Genomic DNA, 23,198 nt, shown 5'->3' on the forward strand with positions numbered 1-23,198 from the left:
CCAAATCAAATGCATATCTGTAATTTTTCATTTTGTAGATTAAGATGATAAAAATGTGCAGCTCTAAGTGGTGATAGTGATTCATTACATTGCATTAAACAGCAATGTTTTTTTATGTTTTCGTATTATAATTGTTTTGTTTTGTTTTCTTTATTAAAATGTAAAATCAGCCCACATGTTTTGTTTTTTGTGTGATGACTTTTTGAGCCCATGCCATTAACGCAGACCCTGCTGCACAGGCCTATGTAAATTTGGTGGCGCACGCATGGCGCACAAAGCCAAAGATAGAGTAACAAATCAGGAATTTCCCTCCTGCCACTCCTGAGAGCGCAAGTGAGGACCAAAGTTACGGATTAAGCGCCTCTCCTCAGGGAGGACAAAAAAAGCGAAACGGAGATAATCTACTTTATTGTTGTTGTTTTGGAAAAGATCACCAACAATCGGTGTGTTTCCAGACGCGTGGATGACATTATTTTTGGCCAGAAAAAGTTTTTTTTTTTTTAATATTCATGATAAGTTGGGAGCCACATGCGTAATGGCCTCTTATACAGCCTTTTAATGGAATAAAACGGCGCACTGCAAGACGTTCATGAAGAATACTGTGAAGTGTTGGGTTTGTGACTTTTTTTCAGCTGTGCGGTTGGGATTGCTGTCGCTGGTCAGTTTTTTTTTCTGCTGCTGAGTTTCTCGATGGCGTAGGTGGTGACAAGACTCTTTAAACACCTCAAAACAAGGATTTAAACGCTTCTTCATAACGCAGAAACATCTGGATTATGTGCGTAAAAGACACCGGAGTGTGTAAAGTAGAGTGAAAGCCCTCCGTTGGTACTTTTGGAGAAAGAGGGGAAATGCGGGAGTGAAAACGGCGTCTAGAAGGATGATGCTGCTTGTACAATGGAAGTAAAGAACTCTTTTGCTGTTGTTGCGGTGGTTTGTCTTTATTTTTGCTCCGGTTTCAGCCAAGAACTCAACCCTAAAGGCAGGAATGTGTGCAAAGCACCTGGGTAAGCATGCAGCGAAGGAGGAAATGGGATTTATTTCAATGCAAATCGGATTTGTTCTTAACTTTTCTGCTTTCTTTCAGGATTTTCTTCCAAACAAATCAGATTTGGAGGCTAAAAAAAGGTGGCTTTATTGCATTCGTGTTGTATTTTACAGTTTGCTGGAAGGGAAAATGTGTTTGAGACACTCAGAACTTCACGTTTTTTGCAGTGTTGGCCTCATGCGCAAATAGCGGTTCTCGCCAAAGTTAGAAAAGTTTTGTGTGGATCCATCCTCTCACTGCAAACTTTGTAAACTTTTTTTTTTATCAAGAAGTCTTAGCAGCATTGTTTTTTGATAGATCATTTCACGTTGACCCATTTCTTTCTTACATATAACGCGTTTTCTGTCTGCTGTAGCTGCAGCAGCAGGAGGAGGAGTCCATTGAAGAAAGCAGCTATACAGATGTGTACATCTGGAGCAGGAGTGTTGTGTATAGCCTGTAGGGGGCGCTCTCACTGACGCAGTCGTGGCACCTTTGGATAAGACACTGTTGTGGACTTGGAGAACAGTGAAAAGTTGGATTTTTTAGCTTAACTTAGCACATTTTGGTTGATATTCAAGAAAAATATCAATTATGTGAAGCACAATTGTATTATATTCTGGGATTCCACACTGCCTGCTCTCAAAGACATCCAAAAAGCAGTGTTGGATGAGCTTATGTGGATGTCTGGTGTAAAAGAAAAGCATCCAAGTCCACAATTACTGACTGCAGCATCCAAGCTTGTTGGACTGTCGTCTATGAATCTTGAAAATGCGGGAGGCCAGAAGCAGCAAATGTAGTTGGGAGCTAATTCTCCAGCATGTTTTCTAAGAATGAGAAGTGCTCATTGTTTGCTGAAGTGTCTCTATTTTCTTCGCATAGCTTTACAGATTATTTTTTTTTTAGGATGGATGAGCATGGGACTGAAAAAGAAAGTGAATGTTTCCTGTGCGGTGAACGCTCTTGGACCAAAGCTGAAAATAGCTTATCTGAAAAGCCACACATTTTCCTGTGCGCTCAGAATGAAAGTAATCAGGAGCTGCTCCTCAAAAGCTCAACTTGCGCTGTCATCTCATAGATTTTTCTTTTGCTTCACTGGGCAACAAATTGTCATTCGGGAGGAAAAATACGTCCTCCGTGCTTTGTGAAGATTTCAGTGTGATACATATATAAATACACCAGTGTATAAAACCCAGCACCGACCCCTGCTGCTCTACAAGTTTGACATTTTGCCCTCCTTGCAGTATTCAGCATTCATTACAGTGAACTCGTCACTCACCACTCGCCTGTTTTTTCCATTATGCCCATTATGTTTTTATTTTTTCTGACCTGAATAGCGGGAAGTAGTTCAGCATTTATCATCACTTGTCAGCGTTTCCAATAAGAGTCCTCACATTACTAAATCAGCTGCTGAATCTGGCTGCAAAGGTAACAAATCCCAACCCAGCTGCCTGTTGATGTCTTTAACGCTCATTGTTTTCGAGTTTCAAGTGTTCGTGTCAAAAAAAAAACATTTGGGAACAACAACAAAAAAAGCTGTTAGCCTTGTGATGTTTTCAGCACTGATGCAGAAAATGTGTTTTCAAATTGGTGAAAGAGCGACTGTCGAAGCGCTTGGCAGAGGTAGTTGGTGCGTTCTTTATGTGGTAATGAAAGGGCTGCAGCTTTGCCTCTAAACACCCAAAATAATTTCACAAAACACTGAATGCAATTTATCACCTCTGGTTCTGGCACAGCTTGGCTCAGTGTTAAAGGTCAGCAAAGGTCGAACTCGTGTTGACTGCAGTTATTGATCAAAACTAAAATCCACTGCCATGTTTCGGAAATAAAGCGGTCAAAGAAGCACGTATTTAAAAATCATCTTCCTTTCATAACAAGACAAAGAATACAGAGGTTTTGACCTGTGATCTCCAGCACGTGCCTGTTTTGGCATAATAAAAAAACAGTGCTGCTCCCTTTTGCACTAAATGAAAGCAAACTGTCATCTTCGAACAATTTGGTGGAAGCTGACGTGTTGCAGGGGCCCCACGGAGGTCACAGGCGTGGGAGGAAGAGGAACCATCCTTTCCTGTCAGGCCTCGTCTCCAAAATATCCACGCTGCTCCCCAAAGGCTGAGGGAAGCTAAATAGCCTGATAAGCTGCGCAGTTTTAAGGGCGTTTGAGATTACAGTGACCCAAATTGAGATAATTATAGTACAATGTGCTAAGCATATGTACAATGCACTGTGTACAATTGCAGAATCTGGCCACATCAATGAGAAATGTGAGATCAGAGAGGCCTGAGCTGGGTGTGGATGTTGCCGCTTTGAGATGTGTTTGTTTTACTGTATTTCGGTTTCATCTTTCCCCCTCTCATTCCTGTAACTTTTTCTCCCCTTTTTCTTTTCTCCAGGTCATCGGGATCGGTGTGCTGCAGTGGATGGGGGCAGCTAGGGGATGAATGCCTGACACGTACGTACCATAAAGAGTGCTAACATTTATCAGCACACGTCACACGGCTCATTGTGCAAGTCCGGTTGAATAATGTGGCCTGTTCTTTCTCACCGCAGCTCTCTGTGAAGGCAACTTCACCTGCAAGGAAAATGAGGTGTGTGTCAGGCCGAATGAATGCCGCTGTCGTCATGGATACTTTGGAGCGAGCTGTGAAACTAGTAAGAGATTCTTTCACTTCTGTTTCAGTCTGAATTTCTATATTTTTTCCTGTGGCGGTGGTGTTGAAAGTGCGAATGCATGGAAAGTGTTTTCAATAGAACCACTTTTTGGTTGTTTAGCCACGTTAGGTGCAAAATTCAAGAGATGGCAGCTTTTTTGTTGTCGGTCAACTGGTTTAGCACTTGGATTCAAGCTGAAATATGACAACACCTGCCCAGTAAAATTTAATATAAACAGTCGCAATGCTTAGTAGAACAAATCCTACTGATTTTGATGATCCTGTGGCTTTTGCTTTGTCATTATGAACAGCTATTGAATGGATTGCCATGACATTTGTATCATGTTCCCTTTGGGATGAAGGCTAACAAATACGCTGATCCCTTTTTCATCTAATGCCAATATGTCTTCAACAGTATTTTGGAAATGTTGTTTTTTGTTGGCAATCAGAAAATGTTGCTTACATATAAAACTAAAATGTGACCAACTTGAACATGAAGCCTGCTATCAGTATTTTAGTACTACTTGGCCTAGTTTTAGCGTCCCAGAGTCACTTGCACAACTGTACATTCTAATTCTTCAGGGATTTTGACAAGCTTTTCTTCATTTCCTGATGACACTATCTTTTAACAGAGTGCCCTGCCCAGTTCTGGGGCCCAGACTGCAAGGGGAAATGTAATTGTTACCCCAATGGCCAGTGCGATGACCTAACCGGCGAGTGCACCTGCAACCACAATCGATGGGGACCTAACTGCGAGAACGCATGTCTATGCCAGAAGGGGAAGTGCGACCAGGACACAGGAAAATGCACATGTCACCCCGGCGTCTGGGGTCCCCAGTGCAACAACAACTGCTACTGCAGCATCAACTCCGTGTGCGATGCCATGACTGGGAGGTGTCTGTGCAATCCTGGCTGGACGGGGAGGAACTGTGCGATCCAGTGCAACTGTAACAACTCGCCGTGCGACCAGTTCACGGGACGCTGCCAGTGCCGCGAGAGGCTGTGGGGCCCGCGGTGCGAGCGATACTGCCAGTGCATCCACGGCAAATGCAACCAGGCGGACGGCTCGTGTACCTGCACTCCGGGGTACCGTGGGAAGTTCTGCAGGGAACCATGTCCCGCAGGATTCTATGGTCAAAACTGCAGGAACAGGTGGGAGGAAGGAAAAAAAAACTTGGCCGAGAGCAAATGTACCATTTCAAAAACACAGGAAACATGCAGTTGTACAGATGCCTCATGCTCAGTTTCCTTCACTGAACCACATCATAGTGCGGTTTTGCAGTTGTGATCGGAAATAAGATCTGATATACGCTGCAGATGATAACCCATAAAATATCTGAACATGTAGCTTAATGGAGCAGTGATAGAGTGAGATTTGGGGGTTGGTATTCACATTATCCCATAATCAGCAGTCAGCATGTAAAAGCAATTCAGGTTAAGTGATTTACCTTACACGGACTGTGCTGCTCTCACACGATACAGCTGCTATAAACCAAAAAAGAACACAGCCAGAGTTCACTTTTTATCTACCTCTTTAAATGATCATTAGAGCAACAATTTAAAGTATAAAATGTGGTTTCATTATGCGGTAAATAAGAAGGAAGTTTTGGCATGACCAAGACAAATGACAGCTCTTGTTTTGCTCGATTGCAACCAGGTGTGGACACTGCAAAGGCCAGCAGCCCTGTAAGGTGACAGAAGGACGCTGCATCACCTGCGACCGAGGCTGGAACGGGACTCGGTGCGATCAGCTCTGCACCAAGGGCTTCTTCGGCGAAAACTGCCAGGAAGTGTGTCCGACTTGCAAAGATGGCCACCACTGTGACCCCATTCACGGCAAGTGCTCGCACTGCAACCCCGGCTGGACTGGGGACAGGTAAGGAGACGCAGACAAACAAAACACGGTGGTCCATGGAGTCAGCCGCTTTGTTCCTGCAGAGCTCTGTCATTTCAGACATTTAAAACAAAATAGTGTGTTTAACTGCTAGCTATTAGAATGCAATTTTCTGCATGTCCATGACTCGTACTTCCAGGCATGAAAATGACAGTAATCACAGCATTCCTTCTCATGTTTGTTAGGTGTGAGGTGCGCTGCCCCAACGGCACATACGGCGAGAACTGCGAGAACAACTGCAGTCACTGTTTCAACGGCATCTGTCATGTTGTCACCGGAGAGTGCCTGTGTGACCCGGGCTTTTATGGCACCTAGTAAGTCATGAGACACCTCCTAGTCCAAAAGACACATGTTTATGCCCTCAGCAGGTTTACGTACAGCTCACAGTGAAAAATTTTGATGCTTTCATATTACGTTTGTCACTCGCTGATATATCTTGAGATGTGAAGGAATGAGCGTTTTTGGGTTCTGAGGCATTTTTTCAACTGATGAATCACGTTCTTAGGAAGAGAAGAGAAGTGAAATTCCTACTCATCACAGAGAAAAAGACTTGGAACAAAGAGCTCATCCCACTTATCTCATTTCTGCTTTCCTTTTTTTGTCCCACTTTACACATCTGTCGCTTGGAATGAACATTAAACAGATGTTGTTTTTGTCTCTTCTTTGCGCTAAAGCTGCAATATGACCTGTCAACCTGGGCAGTTTGGAGTCAACTGCAACCAAACCTGCTCTTGCCATGACAAGAACTGCGACCCTGTGTCTGGTGCCTGCCATCTCCGTAAGAAAACGTTAATTTTCTTTGATAGTTTGTGGTTGGTTAGTTGGGTTTCTTCCCCAAAATGACCCATTTCTGGGAGAAAACTGGTATTTTTTTTCTTTGCATGTCCTGCAAAAGAACACTTTGAACTGTTTGTCCAGATTTCAGATGCCAGTATCTGGCTGTACACACTGAGCACCAACAAACACATCTATTCAGGTCAATGTGTGTTGCGGGAGATTTAGGGACCTTGATAGTGTTTCCAGACCGAGACCGGTGTCCTTTTTATGGCTGTGTTTGTTGGCTCTGTTCCTGTCCAGCCAGAGAAGAGAAAGAAAGGGAGGAAGGAAGGAAGAATGAATGAAGAGAGGGATGGAGAAGAGGATTGAAAAATAGAATTTTGAAAGGAGACTGAATTTGGAAGCAGATCATTGGACGCCGGCGTGGAGAAAATCAATGTACAACACACAAAGATAGCAGGAATTATCACCAGTGGACATAATGGGTGGTGGCAAGTTGGTCAGTGATATCATAAGACCTTTTATCTCACCCTCTCTCCAAACTAGCAATGACAACATGTCACACAAAGGCTGCCCAACAATCTATCTCAGACTTATCTGACAGTCTTAAAAACCCGAGGGTCGCTGCTTTTCACCCCCTTAACGGGTAGTTTTTCCTTTTCTTCTTGTGTCATCTGTTCTTGCAAAAATGCCATTCACACTTATGCAACACAGCAGTTATTAAATTTGAGGGTGTATTCCATTTTAGGAGGGAGGGGTGTTAATAAATCATCGACAACATATGGTGGAGGGCATGTAGTACACAGATGGGGGTGCAGGAAATCAGTAATGAAAGGCTAAGTGGTCCCATGTTTGAGGGAGGAAGGTTTAATTTCGGTGTTTTTGTTGTGAATTTCAGCCCGTTGCTACCTCATTTCCCCAGAGATCCCTTAATGTCAGTCAGGAATTGAAATCAATAACTTCCACAGCACTGTTTGTCTTTGTTGTGAATACTGTGACATTATTAAAAACTACATTCACAGTGGATTTATGTGCCACAGTTTTAATTGTTAGTTATAACAGAGGGGCGAGATGTGTTGAAACTGGCATTCAGAGCTTCCCTGCATCAGTGTGGCACACCCAGAATTCCCTGCTTTTCATCTTTCAGAGCCCAACCAGCGGATGGGTGTGATCGCAGCTGGAACCCTGGTCTCCTTTTTATTGATCGTCCTCCTCTCCCTGCTGTGCTGCTGCTGCCTGTGTCGACACAAAGACGACCACAAGTGAGTGACAGATCTTCACCTCCCTGACAGTCCTAGAGGTTTCACTTTCTACCAGGAGGTTCGCCCTGGTTACGAAAATATCTGAGTATATTTTCTTTTTACCTTTTCTTCTCCCAGGCACTAGATTGTTCAGTGAATAAATGCATATAAATTGTATTTTAAGTACTTTTTATATATTGACATTGCACTGTGAATAGCAATATGAGCAGCCCCTGAGCCCTCAAAAAATGGGAGGCAGGGGGCCAGGTTTAAAAATGCCTCTTTTGAATGATTCATTTGGATTTCCGTGGCGTCATCCCTTTTTTCAATCCTAACCAAGACAACTCTACCAACAGCAAAAAAGCCAAGCGGATCCTGTGTGGACGTTTCAGCCGAATCAGCACTAAACTCCCCCGTATTCCACTGAGGCGACAGAAACTGCCCAAAGTAGTCGGTAAGCCCCAAAACTCTCTCTCATATCCCATCGCAGCGCTGCCAGAAGCTGCTGTATTTTATGTAATCTTTCCCTCTACTGCTTGCACAACACAGTCTGCTAAAGTGTGTGTCCTTCTCAGCTTCATTAGCAGCCTGTGAAATGTAATGATTTTCAGATTCTGACATGCAATATGTTGCGGAAATCTGTGTTTCGGTGCTTTCTCAGTCCGACACAGCGGAGACAATGACAGCAGTGAATGGCAGCATTTTGTGCTACCTTAGTCTGCCTCTCAGATGATGAATAGGGTTGAAACGTGTCTGGTGGCTGCCAGGCGAGTATGGGGTTTCATTTGAAAGGAATGCACTGGTTTTAGAGCCCATTATTATTCTTGGCACTCTCAAATGCCATGTGTTCATATTATTACAACCCTAAACTTGGGCTTTTTTCCTCCCTTTTGCTTTACTCTTTTACTTGTCTTCTTCCCCAAGAGTTTTTTTTGTTCCTCTTCTTGTGCTGAGGAGGAGGAGGAGGGGGGAGGCTGTGTTATTAAAAGAAGGCCAGTGGTTGTTGGGGGGGCCCGTCTGGTGGTGAGTGACGCGCTATCAAAGGCTGCACTGTTTGGGTGGACGCTGCAGCTCTTGCAGCTCCATGCGGAGGTCTCGTGGTGTGTGACAGATCTGTCTGCGACTCCGGTCTTTTTTTATTGTAGACACAGACGATATGCTGGTCTTTAAAGCCCGGCAACTCACAGTTTATCTTGGTTGTTTTTCTTTCGGGATCAAAGATGCAACGTTAATTATCTGAATTTCTCTAAAAAAAAACAAGCGTTTGTGGAAGCAGATGGTCGTCTCGTCCCTTTGTAATGAAGTTATATTACCATATATATGATTATGCTTTGCTGTGACAGTGCTGGATAAATCTGTTGCCACAGCCTAACCCTATAGGGGAGTTAATGTTTAGCTGCCAACATCAACATAACATCAATATGACGTTTATACTAATTAGAATCAGTCATGTGCTAACCAATAAAAATCAATCCCTGGCCCCAGTGTGTCACATGTGAGAGTTTCCTTATATAATGACATTTTATAGACCACAAGATTACACGGCTGCTCAATGGCACAGAGCTTCCTATCTTTGCTGTGCCTTCAGCGCTGTGGAAATTTGCAAACTTTAAACGAGGCCTTTTGAAGTCAGCGCGGCGTAGAAGGAGTTAAAACATGATGACCTGGTTTTTTTCCTCACCATGTCTGAGCAGCATGTGCCTCCTCAGTTATCCAGCTGATTATTTAGGCTAGAATCTGTCTCCATTATGCCTCGGTTCAGGATACAACACTGGGACAGAGCTGCCTTTGTCTTTGTGGTGTGGAATATTAATGCCTGTTTGTGAAGAGCTGGAACAAACTTTACATGTCACAGTTTTCAAGAAAGATACAGGAGTGGGTTTCGCCTGCAAGTAAAGAAAAGAGTCATCCACTTTTAGGCCTTTACATTAAATAAAAGTGCCACGCAGTAGTCAAACTTAAAGGTACACCTCCATGCCTATCACAAATGGTGGATGTCTCTCTTCTTCCTGGTTTTGTTCTATCAAAATTTGTGCTACTCTGCTTTCTGTTGGGCTACCCACAGAAGTGTGGTCTGCCAACATTTAGAAACTCTAACTCTGAGTGGAGCTCCACAGTCCTGCACACACACATTCCAGAGGGGGCCCAGTGGGGCTGGAAACAGGAAGTGGTCAAATTTACCCCAGCTAGTGTCAGAACTGTGATTTATCCACACCAGGGTCAGTGGCAACAGATGTGGCAGGAGAGAAATAAAAATAAAAAGAAGGATCCGAGGTGGTGGGATAGAGGACAGAAGACAACATTTACTCCTGGGTAGAGTTAGATAAACAAACCGTCACCTATTCCCTTCTTGGTGAAATTTTAGGTTGTTTACTTGTGGATTAGCATTCCATTTGAAGCATATTTACTCCCCGCCCTGCCATATTCACGCCTGTCCGGCATTCCTTGCATCCTCTGTGTCCAAATGCTTCCTCATGGATGAGTGCTGAGAGCAGCACCACCTGCTTTTTTTCATCTTTATTTATCCAGGGAAAGTTGGCAGCGGATCGCAAATGTATTTGCAGCAACACAAGCGAGCTGGCTAATAAAAATGGGCAAGGAAACTTTCTCACACCCTAAAGTCACACATAAGTGCATTAGGTAAGGTGGGAAAAAAGCAGCGTAGAGTTTTAATAGTGTGAACCGATGTGTATAAGCCTGCATTTATGTGAATTTGTTAATGATAATGATTAGATCTACAGGCTGTATGTTGGAGGTCGTTCAATTTACTGTGTTCGTTGAAGACCCTGTATGTGGTCTCATAACGCTGGAACGAGCTTCTTCCAGGCTAAAAAGCATTGATTCTTGTTATTTTTGGTGAGTCATTCAATGCACAGACGTCCAGAGCTGGAGCAGGTATTTGAACTGGCAGCTTTCACGTTGCAGTCCGGTTCTTTAGGCTCTAGACTAGCGCTGCCCCACTGAGCAACTGTGGCGGTGTAGGCTCTGCAGCTGGGGTAGGTCAATAATGCCCTGTTGTGTGTTGGCCTCCATGTAGGGAGGGATCACAGTGGCGTCCAGTCTGCAGAGCAATCTGCCCCGCAGTCTGGAGGAAGCAGCTTTCAAGGGCAGCAGTTGTTCATCATTGCATAGAAAGTAATCTCGGAAAATGCCCATGTGTTAGCTTGTTGACTAACATGACTAAAATCGTTGCATAGGTTAGCTGTTCTACATTCCTCAGAGCCTCAGAGTCTCTGCCTGTTTGCCTGCTGCTGCACAGTAAGAGTGCAGACATGCATACACAGCACATACGTACTCATTTATTTCATATTTGCATTATTTATTTACTGTATTCCTCACTGAAAGTGTTTATCACCTGCATCTCTGGTTAAATTCTACAATTCTACAATTTCATTTAGCAGACGCTTTTGTCCAAAGCGACGTACAACACAAGCAAGAAAATAAATATTTTGCTGAGTTCTGTTTTTATGGATTGTTTTAAATATACCCCATCCAGATAAGCATGATTTCACTTTAGCAGTTAATCCAATGAAGATAGCAACCTTAGAGTCCTTTTTGTAGCCATATTCGTCCAACTACACCCACCAAAAAAGCAGGCTGGCATCTTTTGTTAAACAGGATATCTCTAAATAATCCCATAAGTGAGTGCCCTTGGATGGAAGTCCCCTCTATATATCAGAATACTTGCTATTTTTGGTCTGTTTTGACCCTTTTACACACATCTGCTCTGACTTATTGTAGACATATTGCACCTGTGTTGACATTATCCGTCCCAGAAGTAACAGAAAGACTCCCAAAGTCAAACATGTTGTTTGGGAGGTTTTGACCGCTTGCTTTGGTACGATGTAAGAAAATCTTCTTTAAGGAACAATTGTTTTGGATTAGTGGTATCAATAAAGATTAATGAGTCACATTTCCTAGCTTTAAAACGGTAATTTCTGACTAAAATCAAAACCAGAAAAACTAGAGCAAACTCAAGAGAAACAACAACAACATGACTAAATCTGGCTGTTGTTTGAGTAAAAGTTAAGAGCAACCCAAAGTCACATGGTGCGAGCCAGATGGATGGTCGCGGGAAGCAAGACAGTAAACATCAGACTGGTTTATGATGAAAAATAAACCAGACATGTTTGGCTTACGCTTTATGGCGAGAGGAACCTCTAAACAGGTCGTCTGCTAAATGTGCTGTGACTGTATTGCATTTTAATGTCATGTTCTGAGCATTTTAAAATTGCATGCATATATGTAACACTAACAACAGGAGATGCAATGAGAATGAAAAAAGCTGTGTGACCTCTACAGGCTGCCTACGGTTTTACAGCTGAAATACAAAGTTCATCTAGTGGTGTTTTTACATTTCATCAAGTCTGAAAAAATCCAGATGTAGATCTCATAAAGCAGCACATCATTTTAGTCATAGTCAAACAACAACAGCTATGGAGCGAGGATTTGTTCCTGGCCGGGGTCCTGCTATAGTTAGGGGGATTCCTTCCATACAGGGTTTATCTGATGTCTAAACAAACGGATGGACCCATGTGTCACCGGGCACGAGCATCTGATGTGGTCGGTTGTGTCGAGTTAACGCCCAGCGCAGCTTGGGCCAAAACTGCAACGTTCAAGATGGGAAGATCAACCCAAAGTGTCCGCCAGAAACCGCAGCTGTCCTGAGAGTGAAGGGTCAGCAAAATGCTGCAGCGTCTGAGGGCTGAGAGAGCAGCAGGGAGAGAAACATGACTTGACCTACATTTGAGGGAGAGGATTTGGTAGAAGATGACGAAAGAGCCATTTGTGGCTCATTTGGCCGAGCACCGAAATGCTAGAAAAGAGCAGAAGAGTTCAACTTAGAATCCAGTCCTTTGTCCGTCTATCGGATAAAGTACTATTTGTTGCAGCACCATGATTTTTAACCTTTACTGTTTGTATTCTATGCCTTCACATGTCATAATTCCCTTATAACATGCATCTGCACTAAATTTCGAACTACAAATATATATTTAGAATGTATAAATAATAATACATGGATGATTCAGCCTTTATTTATTGTTTCAGAGAGCAAGGTGACTGTATTCTTTTAGATATTAGACCCCTCGTTTTTTTTTTTTTTTCAGAAAAATCCATCACACAATATCATCACCTACTTCACCTTAGATCTCAATACAAAACCATTATGGCAATATATTTAATTGAAGCTGAAAAGGGCATTGGAAAGAGCCAATCTTGAAGCTCTTGGAATCTTTTCAATGACATTTTCTGCTGCCATTCTGCCTTCAACCTGATGGAGAAGTAAGGAGCAGGTGATTGTGTTGTTCTTTGACATTAAGGTCACCATTTTCCTTGAGTTGATCTACACTGGAGGATCTGCAATCCATTTCAATAGATGAAGGCCATGTTTGATCTCGAACAGCTTTAATGAACAAACATCTGTGGCACCTGTACAAATACAAAGCTTGAAAATATTCTTAATTCTGGGTATTTTGGGTCACTTTAGGAAAAGTAATCACATTTTAGCTTAAAACAAAGACATTTAGAGTGTTTTCACTGCTGTCAAATGTCAAACCAAACAGTGTAAGGGTGAAAAGAAATAGTTCACACTTTAAGAAGCTGTTTTCAGGCAAGTTGGTGTGCCTTTTTCTTCTTGTATCTTGTCTGCTTCTTGGCTTTTAACGGGCAAATGCATGGTTGATAACCAGACAGATAGTTTGCATCAACAGAGCCGCTGACCCAGCAAAGCAAAGTCATTATTCTTGGTGTTGATTGAGAATTTCTTACATACGTACTTTCCTTTTCACTTGCTACAAATGAAATTCACAGTGAAAAATCTAAGTCTAATAATCTGTGTGTGCAAACAGCGACTTAAAAATATCAGCATTTGTTTCTGAAAAACCCATAATGTGGGAGCCTTAGTTAGCTCACATGCAAAACCAATAAAACCTTTTTTTTTTCCTGCACACTCACTTAAACCAACGCTTTCCTCAACTCCGCTGTGAGACTGAGTGAGAACAGACTGTTGTTCTTGTAACACAGTACAATACCCTCCGACTGACCTTTTGGCTTCTGCATTTGTTTTCTGTTCTCAGTAGCCCACCACGACCCGGAGAACACCTTCAACTGCAGCTTCATCGAGCCCCCTTCCGTGGCTGAGCAGCCCTCCCCCTCGTCCTGGTCGTCCCAGGAGTCCTTCTCTTCCTTTGAGAGCGGAGATGAGGGCCCAGTTTACTGTGTTCCCCATGAAGGTGAGTCATCATTTGAGTAAATAAACAGTTTAGCTATCTGGAATGACGCACAGTTTGTCTTGGGCATCGAGGGGCCTTAACATGAAGATAGGCACATGTTTGTGAAGAAGTCTGGCTGCTGGCTTTGACCGTGCAGTGACTCATGCACTTCTGTAAATCTCATTATGGAGATAGTTGGCTTTTAATCTCAAGCCATCTCGTCTCAGGTTTAGCTTTGAGAACAAGTCAAGTATAAACAGGAAATGGAATGGTCAAGTCAGCATGTGGCACAAATCCAAACAGTGACTAACTATTTCAAGTTTGGTGGAAAGCACCATGTTCCATCGGTTTCTATTCTGGACATATGACACTACAAATCAGGCTTTATTTATGGGGATATTGTGTGTGTGTGTGCGTGTGCTTTAGTGCTCATGTAGCCATTTGGTTTGGTTTACCCTCTCCCTGTTAATGTTTCAAGGACTTTGAAACAATGGAGTCTGAGTAAAAAAGCCTCAGGCATAAAATAATACCTGAAAACACCATGAAAAGGTTTTTGAATTAGAACTGCACTGATAGAAGCTTCTGCATTGGAGTCAGTCCAGCCTAAGTATGTGAAGTAGCAATTGAGATGGTAAAGATATATTTAAACAACATGCGTCTTAGTGCTTTCCTGTTGAGAATTAACAAGATAAAATGTCTCCTTATAAAATAAACAATGAAATGCTGTTTATGAAGGTCACAGATAAAAGTCATCGTTTAGAAGTTTCAGATTCGCATGCTACCATTTGTATTTTGTTCTCTGCTATTACATTGTTCTATTTCAGTATGATTATTCAGTGACTGTCTTGATTGACTCACTCGCTGCATAAATGTTTCAACAATTATGGGATTTTTGGTGAATGCTAAAACACGGTGTACTTGTAATGTTTCTGCTCAACAAAAACAAAACAATAACAGCAGTTTGTATCTAAATTTTTGAGTTATGACAGCTTCTACTGAATTTATGTTCAAGTAATAAAGTACACCGAGTAAAGGGAATTAGCTTTTCCTCCATAATCAAATGCATTTTAAATGATTACTTATTTAATGATTTCGTTGATTATTAATGAAAACAAAATTGTTCTGGCTAGTATTTCCGTGTTATTTAAAAGGATTTTTTTAATGTGTGTTGTACTTAATTGCCATAATAATGAACACAAGTTGTTAAGTCAGCCAGTTAAAAAAACTAAGTTCCTCCAGTTTTCAATAAGTAGGAGAGGGGGATTGAAATCCTGACCTCAAGATGATGAAAAATTAAGGTTATCATGTCGATTTCATTGAGCTACCTCAACCTGATTTTTTTTTGTAAACGATGTTAAGTTGATGCAACACTGCATTTCAACCCAAACCATCTAAATAGTATTTGAAACTTTAAAACTGCATCTAAATCATTAAATTAGAATACTGATCTGGCAATTACTCATTGATTTAAATGGTGGTAATAGGTCCCTTGAATTGCCTTGAAGAGTTTAACACAAGACACTAAGAAAACCATCAAGTTGTCAAGCTGACCCAGTGACACAGGCAATATTATTTGCTTTAAAAGTTGTCAAATATTAGCAAACCAGCCCTATGTCCAAAAAACTGCCTTCTTAAACAGTTTCATTTCAACATATCTTTGCCATTTATGTTATTGGTTTACTGTTGCTCTATTTCAGCCAACCAGTCAAAAATTAGATCTGACTCATCACCCTGGTAACCCTGAAAATGGAGAAGAACAAACATTCTCTGAAATGGTTTATTTTAACCCAAACCGTGCTGTTTTCCAAACCTAACTACATGGTTCTGGTGCCTAAACTTGCCCACAGTTATAACTAGTAAAAATGAATCATTCTGTTTAGTTTAGTCATATAGGAACCGACTTTTCAGGAGACAGTAGAAACAGTCGTAAGCCATATGCTTCAGGTCATATCAGACCATGTCAGGCTGTATAACTGAAATCCCATAGTGTAGTAAATTAAACTACAGCATCCTGAATTAATGTCTGCTCATGTGCCAATGATCCCCAGAGTCTATGAATGAAAGCAAAGAGAAGCGGAGCCCCAGCCCAGCAGCAGAGAAAGCGGAAGCCGTTCCTGATGAAGACGATGCAGGGGAGTACACCTCACTGAAAGACACCAGTGTCACCAAACCAGAAGGCAGCGAGCAGCCATTACTCAAGTCTTCTGACAGCGAAGGCTCCACCAGTGGCTCAGAGTCCACAGCTGCAGCCGTCTACGCCCGCATCGCCCGACTCTCCAAGCAGTCCAAGGAGGATGAGGGCAGCGGCAAGGATGGAGATGGAACTCCTACACCAGAGGCCAAGCGCAATGGAAAGCCACCACCTTCACCTGGCAAGCCCAAACCTCGCCCACCGGACCCGTCCACTAAACCAAAGGTGTCATGGATACATGGAAATACCACAGGAACCCCTCAGCCAGAGCAGCAGGGAGGAATTAAGGCACTTGGGGTGTCAAAAGAGAAAAAGAGAAGCTCAAGCGATGGTTCATCCAAGAGTGAAGAGCGTCAGAAAATGAAGGAAAAGAATCGCGAGCAGCAGAAGAAACAGGAGGGGAAGGAGGCAGATGGCTCCCCAAGCAAACACAAACCTCTGCGAGGTAAGAAGTCTGGGGATGAGCACAGCAGTCCCAGCCACATGGAGCACATCAACGGTGTTGTTCAGAATGCCCTCAAGAAGATTAGCAACTTCCACAGCTCCTCGTCTGAGAAGAAGAACGTTGAGAGTCCAAAGCAAACCCCCAAAGAGCCGCCCAAGAGCCCGAAGGTCCTCCATCCTCACATGAACTCGGAGGCTGCCACGCTGCTGGCTGCTCAGCTCAAGGAGAAAACCCAAAGCATCAACAGGAATGAGGGGACAGGACTGACAAAGACCAACGGCCTCTCTACACCCAAGGGAACTCGGGAGAAGCCCACACCTCCACAGAAAGCCAAGAGGACGGCCTCCAGCGGATTGAGCCAGCAGGGCTCCACCAAACCCCTGCTGCCGACTTCCAGCAGCCTCCAAAAGATGGTGGCGCCCGTCGCCACCAACCTCGGGACCCCCGATGCCAAGAGCCCGGAGAAGCAGGACTTGAACGGCTCCAGGGCAGGGGACCTGTTGGATCCTACGCCAAAGAAGACTCCAATAAAAAAACCACCCAGGAAGAAAGGCAAGGAAGGTACTGTGGATACACCCGAAAGTAAAACACCCCAGCAAAAGACAGCCATAATGCCACCACAGGTAGTCAAATAAGTGATTTTAACAACAAGTTGCACAAAGTTTGTGATGGATTTCCAGAAGACTAAAATGAATTTGTTGAAAGGTGAACCACCACGTAGTTTTTTAATCCAGAAACTTTTTGTCTGTCTGAGTGTGCCGTGACTCCAGGACCAGTCAAGAGTAAGAAATGCTTTTAAACTGCAATTGAGTTGTATCGGTGAGGCGTACTATAATAACCTCTATACACCATTGTATTTCATTTCAAGAAACCTTTTTTCTTTTGTGTAACAACTATGTATCAACCTCACACCACAGCCTGTGGCTAAGCCGGACACGACTGTGAGAACAGTGGCGCAAAGACATAATCCAAAGTTCATTCATCTCTACTCCTCTGCAGTAAGCCCACCACTATATTTATATAGGATTGCTTTTGAAGTTGTGTAACTGTAATTTGCCATGCAGGCTGTCAGAAATATAGCTATTTTTATGTATGCTCTCCACAGGTACTATAGGTACTAAAAATAATCAGAAAATTTGATCTTCTGAGGATTGCAAGCTATTCTTTTATTCATTTTTTTCTCATTCGGATGAACCAATATAAGGAAATTCAGTTCTACACCTAATCCAGCTTAAGATTTAATCCTCAGTCTTAATGCCAAGGTTATTCTTTGCAGATGAGGATCTACTGGAATAATGATCGCGAGGAGCAACACTTTCTCAGCGAGATTTGCTGGATGTCATTAGCTGTGTTTCCATAATGTATATTTATACACATTTTGAAGTGTTGCATTGGAAAAAGTCAATGAAAAATTGTTAGATTTGCTTAGGGTGGCTTTTGTCTTCTATAAAACATGAGTAAATAGGTGATGAAAAAGGTTTGACATTTGATTAACGTGATCGTTGTCAAAACTGGCCCAGTTGAAATCAGTTCCTGACGACTCTCCTTTTTTTTCATATATGACCAACACTTTGTTTCTTCTTCTTTGAGGTTTTTTCTTTGCTGTTAGCAAACAACTGGTTTTGTTTCTGGCATTTTCTACTCTGTTTATTTCAGCCATGCATAACGTAGCTTATTTTGCCACCTTCTGACTACACAATAGAGCCTTGTTTTTTTTTTTCGTTTTTGTTTTTTTTTCATTCCAAAGCAGTTAATGGAAATCAAGCATAATTCACATTTTCTTTTTTTGCAACATTGACAGTTATATGGAAACACGGCTATTATCGTTAGCAATGTATAGTCATATTTTCTCTTTTATCCACAAAGTTTTAGGAATGTTAATCTTAATTTGATACCCTGAGGTACACAACCTATGCTACATTTAGGGCCTAACTGTCCTCCATACGTACGATACACCTTTAATTCCTCACTGAGCATCATTGTTGTTTTCTGTGTTCTCCCATACAGAAATATTTCAGCTCTCCTCCAACTCTGTCAGATATGGTTTGCTAAATCCCAAACAAGCTCTTCGACCTCTCAGCAAAAAAGAAGGGGTTCAGTTTAAGCCTCCTTCATACTTCTGCTAAAACCAAATCACCAGAATGTGCTCTTACTGTACGTTTCATTCAGTCAGCTAAACCACTAAACCAAAAAACCCCAAGCTATTCTATGTCCTCATTTTATGTCACGATTATAAATCATTTCAAATTCACTTATTTATTCTGTAATAGAGGAACAGCTGCAGTTTCGCGTTCTGTTTTCAAGAAGGCAGGACAATATCCTCCTTGTAAATCAGAGGAATTAGATAGTTTTGCTTGAATAATTGCTGCATTTCCCTGCAGATCAGACTGCAGAAGGAGTCTGCCGTGTGTCTCTGCGTTCTTTCAGTTTAGTCAGAATATTAGGTCGATATCACCATTTGAGCTATTCTCATTTCACATGAATTTGTTGATGCCGCCGGGGTACTGTGTGAGGGGGAAAAAAAAAGAAAAAAAAATCCTGTCAAAGATGCTTTATCCCTCAAGGATCATTTTTATCTTAAGCTGGCAGATTCACGCTGAAGTAAAAAGGTGTTTTAATGTCATTGTTTTGGGCTGAGACTGTTTGACTAAATGGTACTGCGCCTCCAGTGTTCAAATGTGCCTCAACTGTGGATCAGTTTAAGCGAAAGAAGCTAATGCCATCGCCAGTGTTTATTTCAAGTGTTGATCCTAAAATAAGTAAGTCGGGGGGGAAAAAATGGTTAATTCAGTTTGTCAAGAGGAGAAAAACGTCTCTATTCCAGCTGGCTATTTTGAAAGTAGCACTCAAAACATGAGCTTTAAACGATGGATGATAATTTAAAGTGTGCAGGAAGTTCTGTTAAAGCGTAATTCGCTTGTTTTCAGCTGAAGAATATGCTACATTCACAGCTAATTTGGACAAATGTCTTGGTGTTATGTGTTTTTATCAAGGTACAACACATTTCATAGTTGTTGTTTTTTTTGTTTTTTTACTTGTATACATTGTGTACTTTTTATTATCTTTGTAAGCTGTGCTTATATGACCTTTTAGGTTCTTCTGTGTTCCTCTGTCGATGAACTGGCTTTCATGTTATATTTGCTTTTTTGTTTTTGTTTTTTGTATGTTGGCTCTGAAGCAAACCTGCAGTATGAGTACTTTCCTCCTGTAAAGTTTACATTGGCTTTGTAATTGTTCTCTGTTGATGTTATTGTTTGTGTAACACTTAACTGCATGACGCAGAGTGTAATTATATGGCATTAATAGCTGCAGAGGAAATCTGTAACCTACTTGTTCCTTCCATTTGTTATTACTGCCTCCCATAAAAAAGAAACTAACTCATACAGAAAAGGATTGTACAATACTACTATAATACCACTGTTGAAACAACTGCATATACGTAAAACCATAATATTGTGTAATTATGAAGTGACTGGCCCGCGCCTATGTTTTTTTTTTATAGGCTTACAGTGCATTTTGTAAAGAAAGGGCCTGAAAAGCTGCAAAAAAACATCTGTAAGGTATATTTTGTCTTTTGTGGTTTGTTTATAGTAACTTTTTATGACCATTTGTGTAAGGTTATTAAATCGGTGTTTCCTCATTTACTTCTTTGGAATAATAATAAAAAAAAAAAAACAAGCAATACATGTAGCTATAGTCAAATCAGAATTAAAAAGCCAGTCCTCATTTAATCAATTTACAGTGACAGTCATCATATGCTAATTTGCTTCGCCTGTTTCTTCTCAGGGGGTCATGACCTCTCCTTGGCTTCTGTTCCCAGTATCTGCTTCCAGTTTTACGATCCTACAACAGCAATAAGTTGAAAAAGCATATACTGAGCTATGCACCGCATAAATCATCCGGTGTACTCTCCTCTCCAAAGAGATTCATTAGAATGCTGATTGATATTTGACCCCTTTCCTGTGACTCCTGGCTACTGGGCTGCAGAGTCTCGGGGACGAGGCAGGAGTCCTGCAGAGTCATTCGGTCACAGCGGCTCTTCAAAGAGCCCTGAGGGAACCAGGGGACTGTTGATTTGGCTCCTACATGATGGGGGGGTCACAAGAGCTCCTTTCATTGGGGGGAAAAACAGTGGAAAGTCTGTGCTAAGGAGTTAATCACGCGCTGCATATGTGTCCTCGTTCAGAGGGGAGAAGAGGGATGTAGGCAAAACTGGGCCACAAGGCAGTGATGGATGGATGGATGGATGGATGGCTGGATGGATGGATGGATGGATGGAAGGAAGGGTCATGTGATGGGTAACTGGAACCAGGAGGCAACAGTGGGCAGAAGTGGCTTTGTTTTGGATTCTACTCTTCCGACGTGGTGTTTTACTTACTGTGCATGCAAAAGTGTTAAGTCGCATTTTCAACGCTATGAAACCTGAGCCTGGTTTACAGTTGGCTTTTGTACCCTTTGATACCACTGGTGCTCAGCCCACCCTTTAGTTTACATCGAGTATATCCCATCATCTTTTGAATAGAATGCAGTATAATGTTGGATGTGTTCATTATCCAAGGAGGATGAACCCCGGTGATTTCAGCAATCCTTTGACTTTAGCACCACCATTAGCGTGACTATTTAGATGCTTATTTAAACATGTTTGTTAAATTTCTGCAAAATCATGGGCCCAAAATCAAGCACAGAGATTCCTGATCCCCATCTTGGACCATGTTTCCAAGGATTTTTGGTATTGTGAAGTGAAATTTCTATTAACTGGATCGTTTTGACGTTTTATTTAGACATTTTTAATCCCCACATTCTGAATTTTACCCAGAACAAAATTGAAATATGTCTAGCACTTTGATTTATGACCTGCTGAAGTAAGCTTTGGTGCTAATTAGTAGCTTGCTGCAAGCTAACATGATAAATATTCTACCTGCTAAACATCAGTATGTAAACACTGCCATTATTAACCATGCTATAACCCTTGTGTTGTCCTTACCAAAAAATGTTGTTGCCTTGTCTGAAAAAAGTCCAAAAATTCAGAAAAAAAATTTACCCAAATTTATAAAAATTTGCAAAACCTTCAGGAAGAAAATTCCTGAAAAGTTTCCCTCTAAAGTGTTATTTTTTAAAATAAAAAATCCCCAAATTTGACAGCAAAATTCGTTGGATTTTGGTTGATTTTTTTCTGAATTTTCTTAAACATTTTTTTTATTTGTTTGTTTTTTCCCACCAAAAAATGTTCAAAAATTTCCTAAAAAATTTTGAAAATGTGGAAGTTTTGACTGTGAAATTTTTTTCCCCCACATTTTTAAAACTTTAAAACGGGTCGATTTGACCCGCAGGACAACAGGAGGGTTAAGTTAGCAAAAATCTGCTAGACTGCCTTTAGACTTACTGTTTAGTCTTTAATACTGTTTGATCTGATATATGCATTTCCTGTTTTGGCCTCATTTTGTACTTCTCTCACTCAACTACAGCAACCTTCATGCCTCCGAATTGATTTTTCACTTCCTTCACCGATTGTCACTCAAACCCAGTGCTTGAATCGGCACCCTCCCTCCCTCCAAAATCATCCCATTTTTCATGTGACAACGGCTTGAAGTCAGATTTATTGCCTGAATAGAGAAGGAATGTTGACACAACTGCCTCCATCTGCCCGTCCTCAGCTTGCAGATGGAGAAGGTTCTCAGCTGAGCGTACCAACACATGTTCTCTGGCTTTTCATTCTTGACATGTTGTGGGAAAGTCACAGATTGGAGAATGCGCATTGCGTGACACCACCGTGCAGCATTTCGGGGGTAATCTGTGTTGATTGAGCGTGTGTATGACTTTGCATGGATTTCTGCACCTGGTGGATGGACTTTAATGGGGGAGACTCATGATTATGAAACTTGGCTGTTTCTTTACACTCCTTCTACAGTTAGTTAGAGGGTTAGCATGCTCGATTTACTTACTTGGTTTTGAATGTTGAAATGTAAATTCACCTTGGCACCGCAGCACAAAAGTACGAAAATAAGTCAGCTATAGGAGATAAAGCAAAGCCTGGTCAAAGGCTGAGGGTTAAGAGTGTGGGAAGGGGGCTCAGCGACATTACCGCTGCCAGTCTAAACATGACTTTGGAGCTGGGGCACCCTCCATGTGCCATGTCTGTAGAAACAGTGAGGCTTTAAAAACTGAGGTCCTTATGAGTCAGCCAAAAGCCCTGGACTCAAAAAACCTATTCCAGTCCCTGTGTTTCCATGGAAACAGGAACAGATTGGAACCACATCTGGTAGCCATTTCAGTCCCTGCAAGGAGAGGAAGAAAGAAATTTATGAGTGAGGGGGAAAAAGACAAATATTTTCTGCAATGCAAAGCAGAAAGAAAGTGGAGTCAAGTTACACATGAAAGTGGTTCAAAATATTAATTCAACCGTTCACTGAGTCAAAAGCAGTTTTTTTTTTGGTGTCCGTGTAGAAGAGTGGATTAAGCTTGTAAGAAGCATTCAGTGGAAAGCAATGCACTTTAGCTGCATGCGGACAAAGGCAAGGTTTCATTTGGTCATGTAAAGGAACTTTCAAAGCAAATCTTGCAGTGTTCGTGAACTTTGTGCTAATTATTTCTTTTTAAAAAAAAACTCAACATAACAGAGAGTCTGAGGTTTTGATGTTTTTCGTGCTTTTTGTGCCACCGTCTGACATACATCTGTGTCTGTTGCAGCACAATTTCCTAAAACGCTGTCATTTCCCTGGCTGATTCATTGCATCAGACATGGCCAGGGGAGATTCGAAAATGC

The 23,198-nt window shown here is 41.8% G+C and overlaps 1 protein-coding gene across 1 annotated transcript; it reads left to right on the forward strand.

Moving 5' to 3' along the window:
• Positions 1–277: 277 nt before the first annotated feature.
• Positions 278–20,079, forward strand: scarf2 (scavenger receptor class F, member 2). The gene is made up of 11 exons (XM_022218973.2): positions 278–1,004; positions 3,418–3,476; positions 3,575–3,676; positions 4,308–4,827; positions 5,333–5,551; positions 5,755–5,883; positions 6,244–6,347; positions 7,494–7,608; positions 7,944–8,041; positions 13,665–13,820; positions 15,848–20,079. The coding sequence occupies exons 1-11, from the start codon at positions 895–897 to the stop codon at positions 17,068–17,070; spliced, it is 2,835 nt and encodes a 944-aa protein (XP_022074665.1). The 5' UTR covers positions 278–894; the 3' UTR covers positions 17,071–20,079.
• Positions 20,080–23,198: the final 3,119 nt, after the last annotated feature.

The sequence above is a fragment of the Acanthochromis polyacanthus genome, chromosome 7 (assembly GCF_021347895.1).
Source record: "Acanthochromis polyacanthus isolate Apoly-LR-REF ecotype Palm Island chromosome 7, KAUST_Apoly_ChrSc, whole genome shotgun sequence".
In the NCBI taxonomy this organism is placed as follows: Eukaryota; Metazoa; Chordata; class Actinopteri; family Pomacentridae; genus Acanthochromis; species Acanthochromis polyacanthus.

What these genes read in the sequence shown, in the direction of transcription:
- scarf2 (XM_022218973.2), top strand. Translation starts at nt 895, where the DNA reads ATGGAAGTAAAGAACTCTTTTGCTGTTGTTGCGGTGGTTTGTCTTTAT. An exon ending in AGGGGATGAATGCCTGACAC is followed by an intron (nt 3,477 to 3,574) that starts GTACGTACCATA and finishes TTCTCACCGCAG; the next exon opens with CTCTCTGTGAAGGCAACTTC. An exon ending in GTCTGGTGCCTGCCATCTCC is followed by an intron (nt 6,348 to 7,493) that starts GTAAGAAAACGT and finishes TTCATCTTTCAG; the next exon opens with AGCCCAACCAGCGGATGGGT.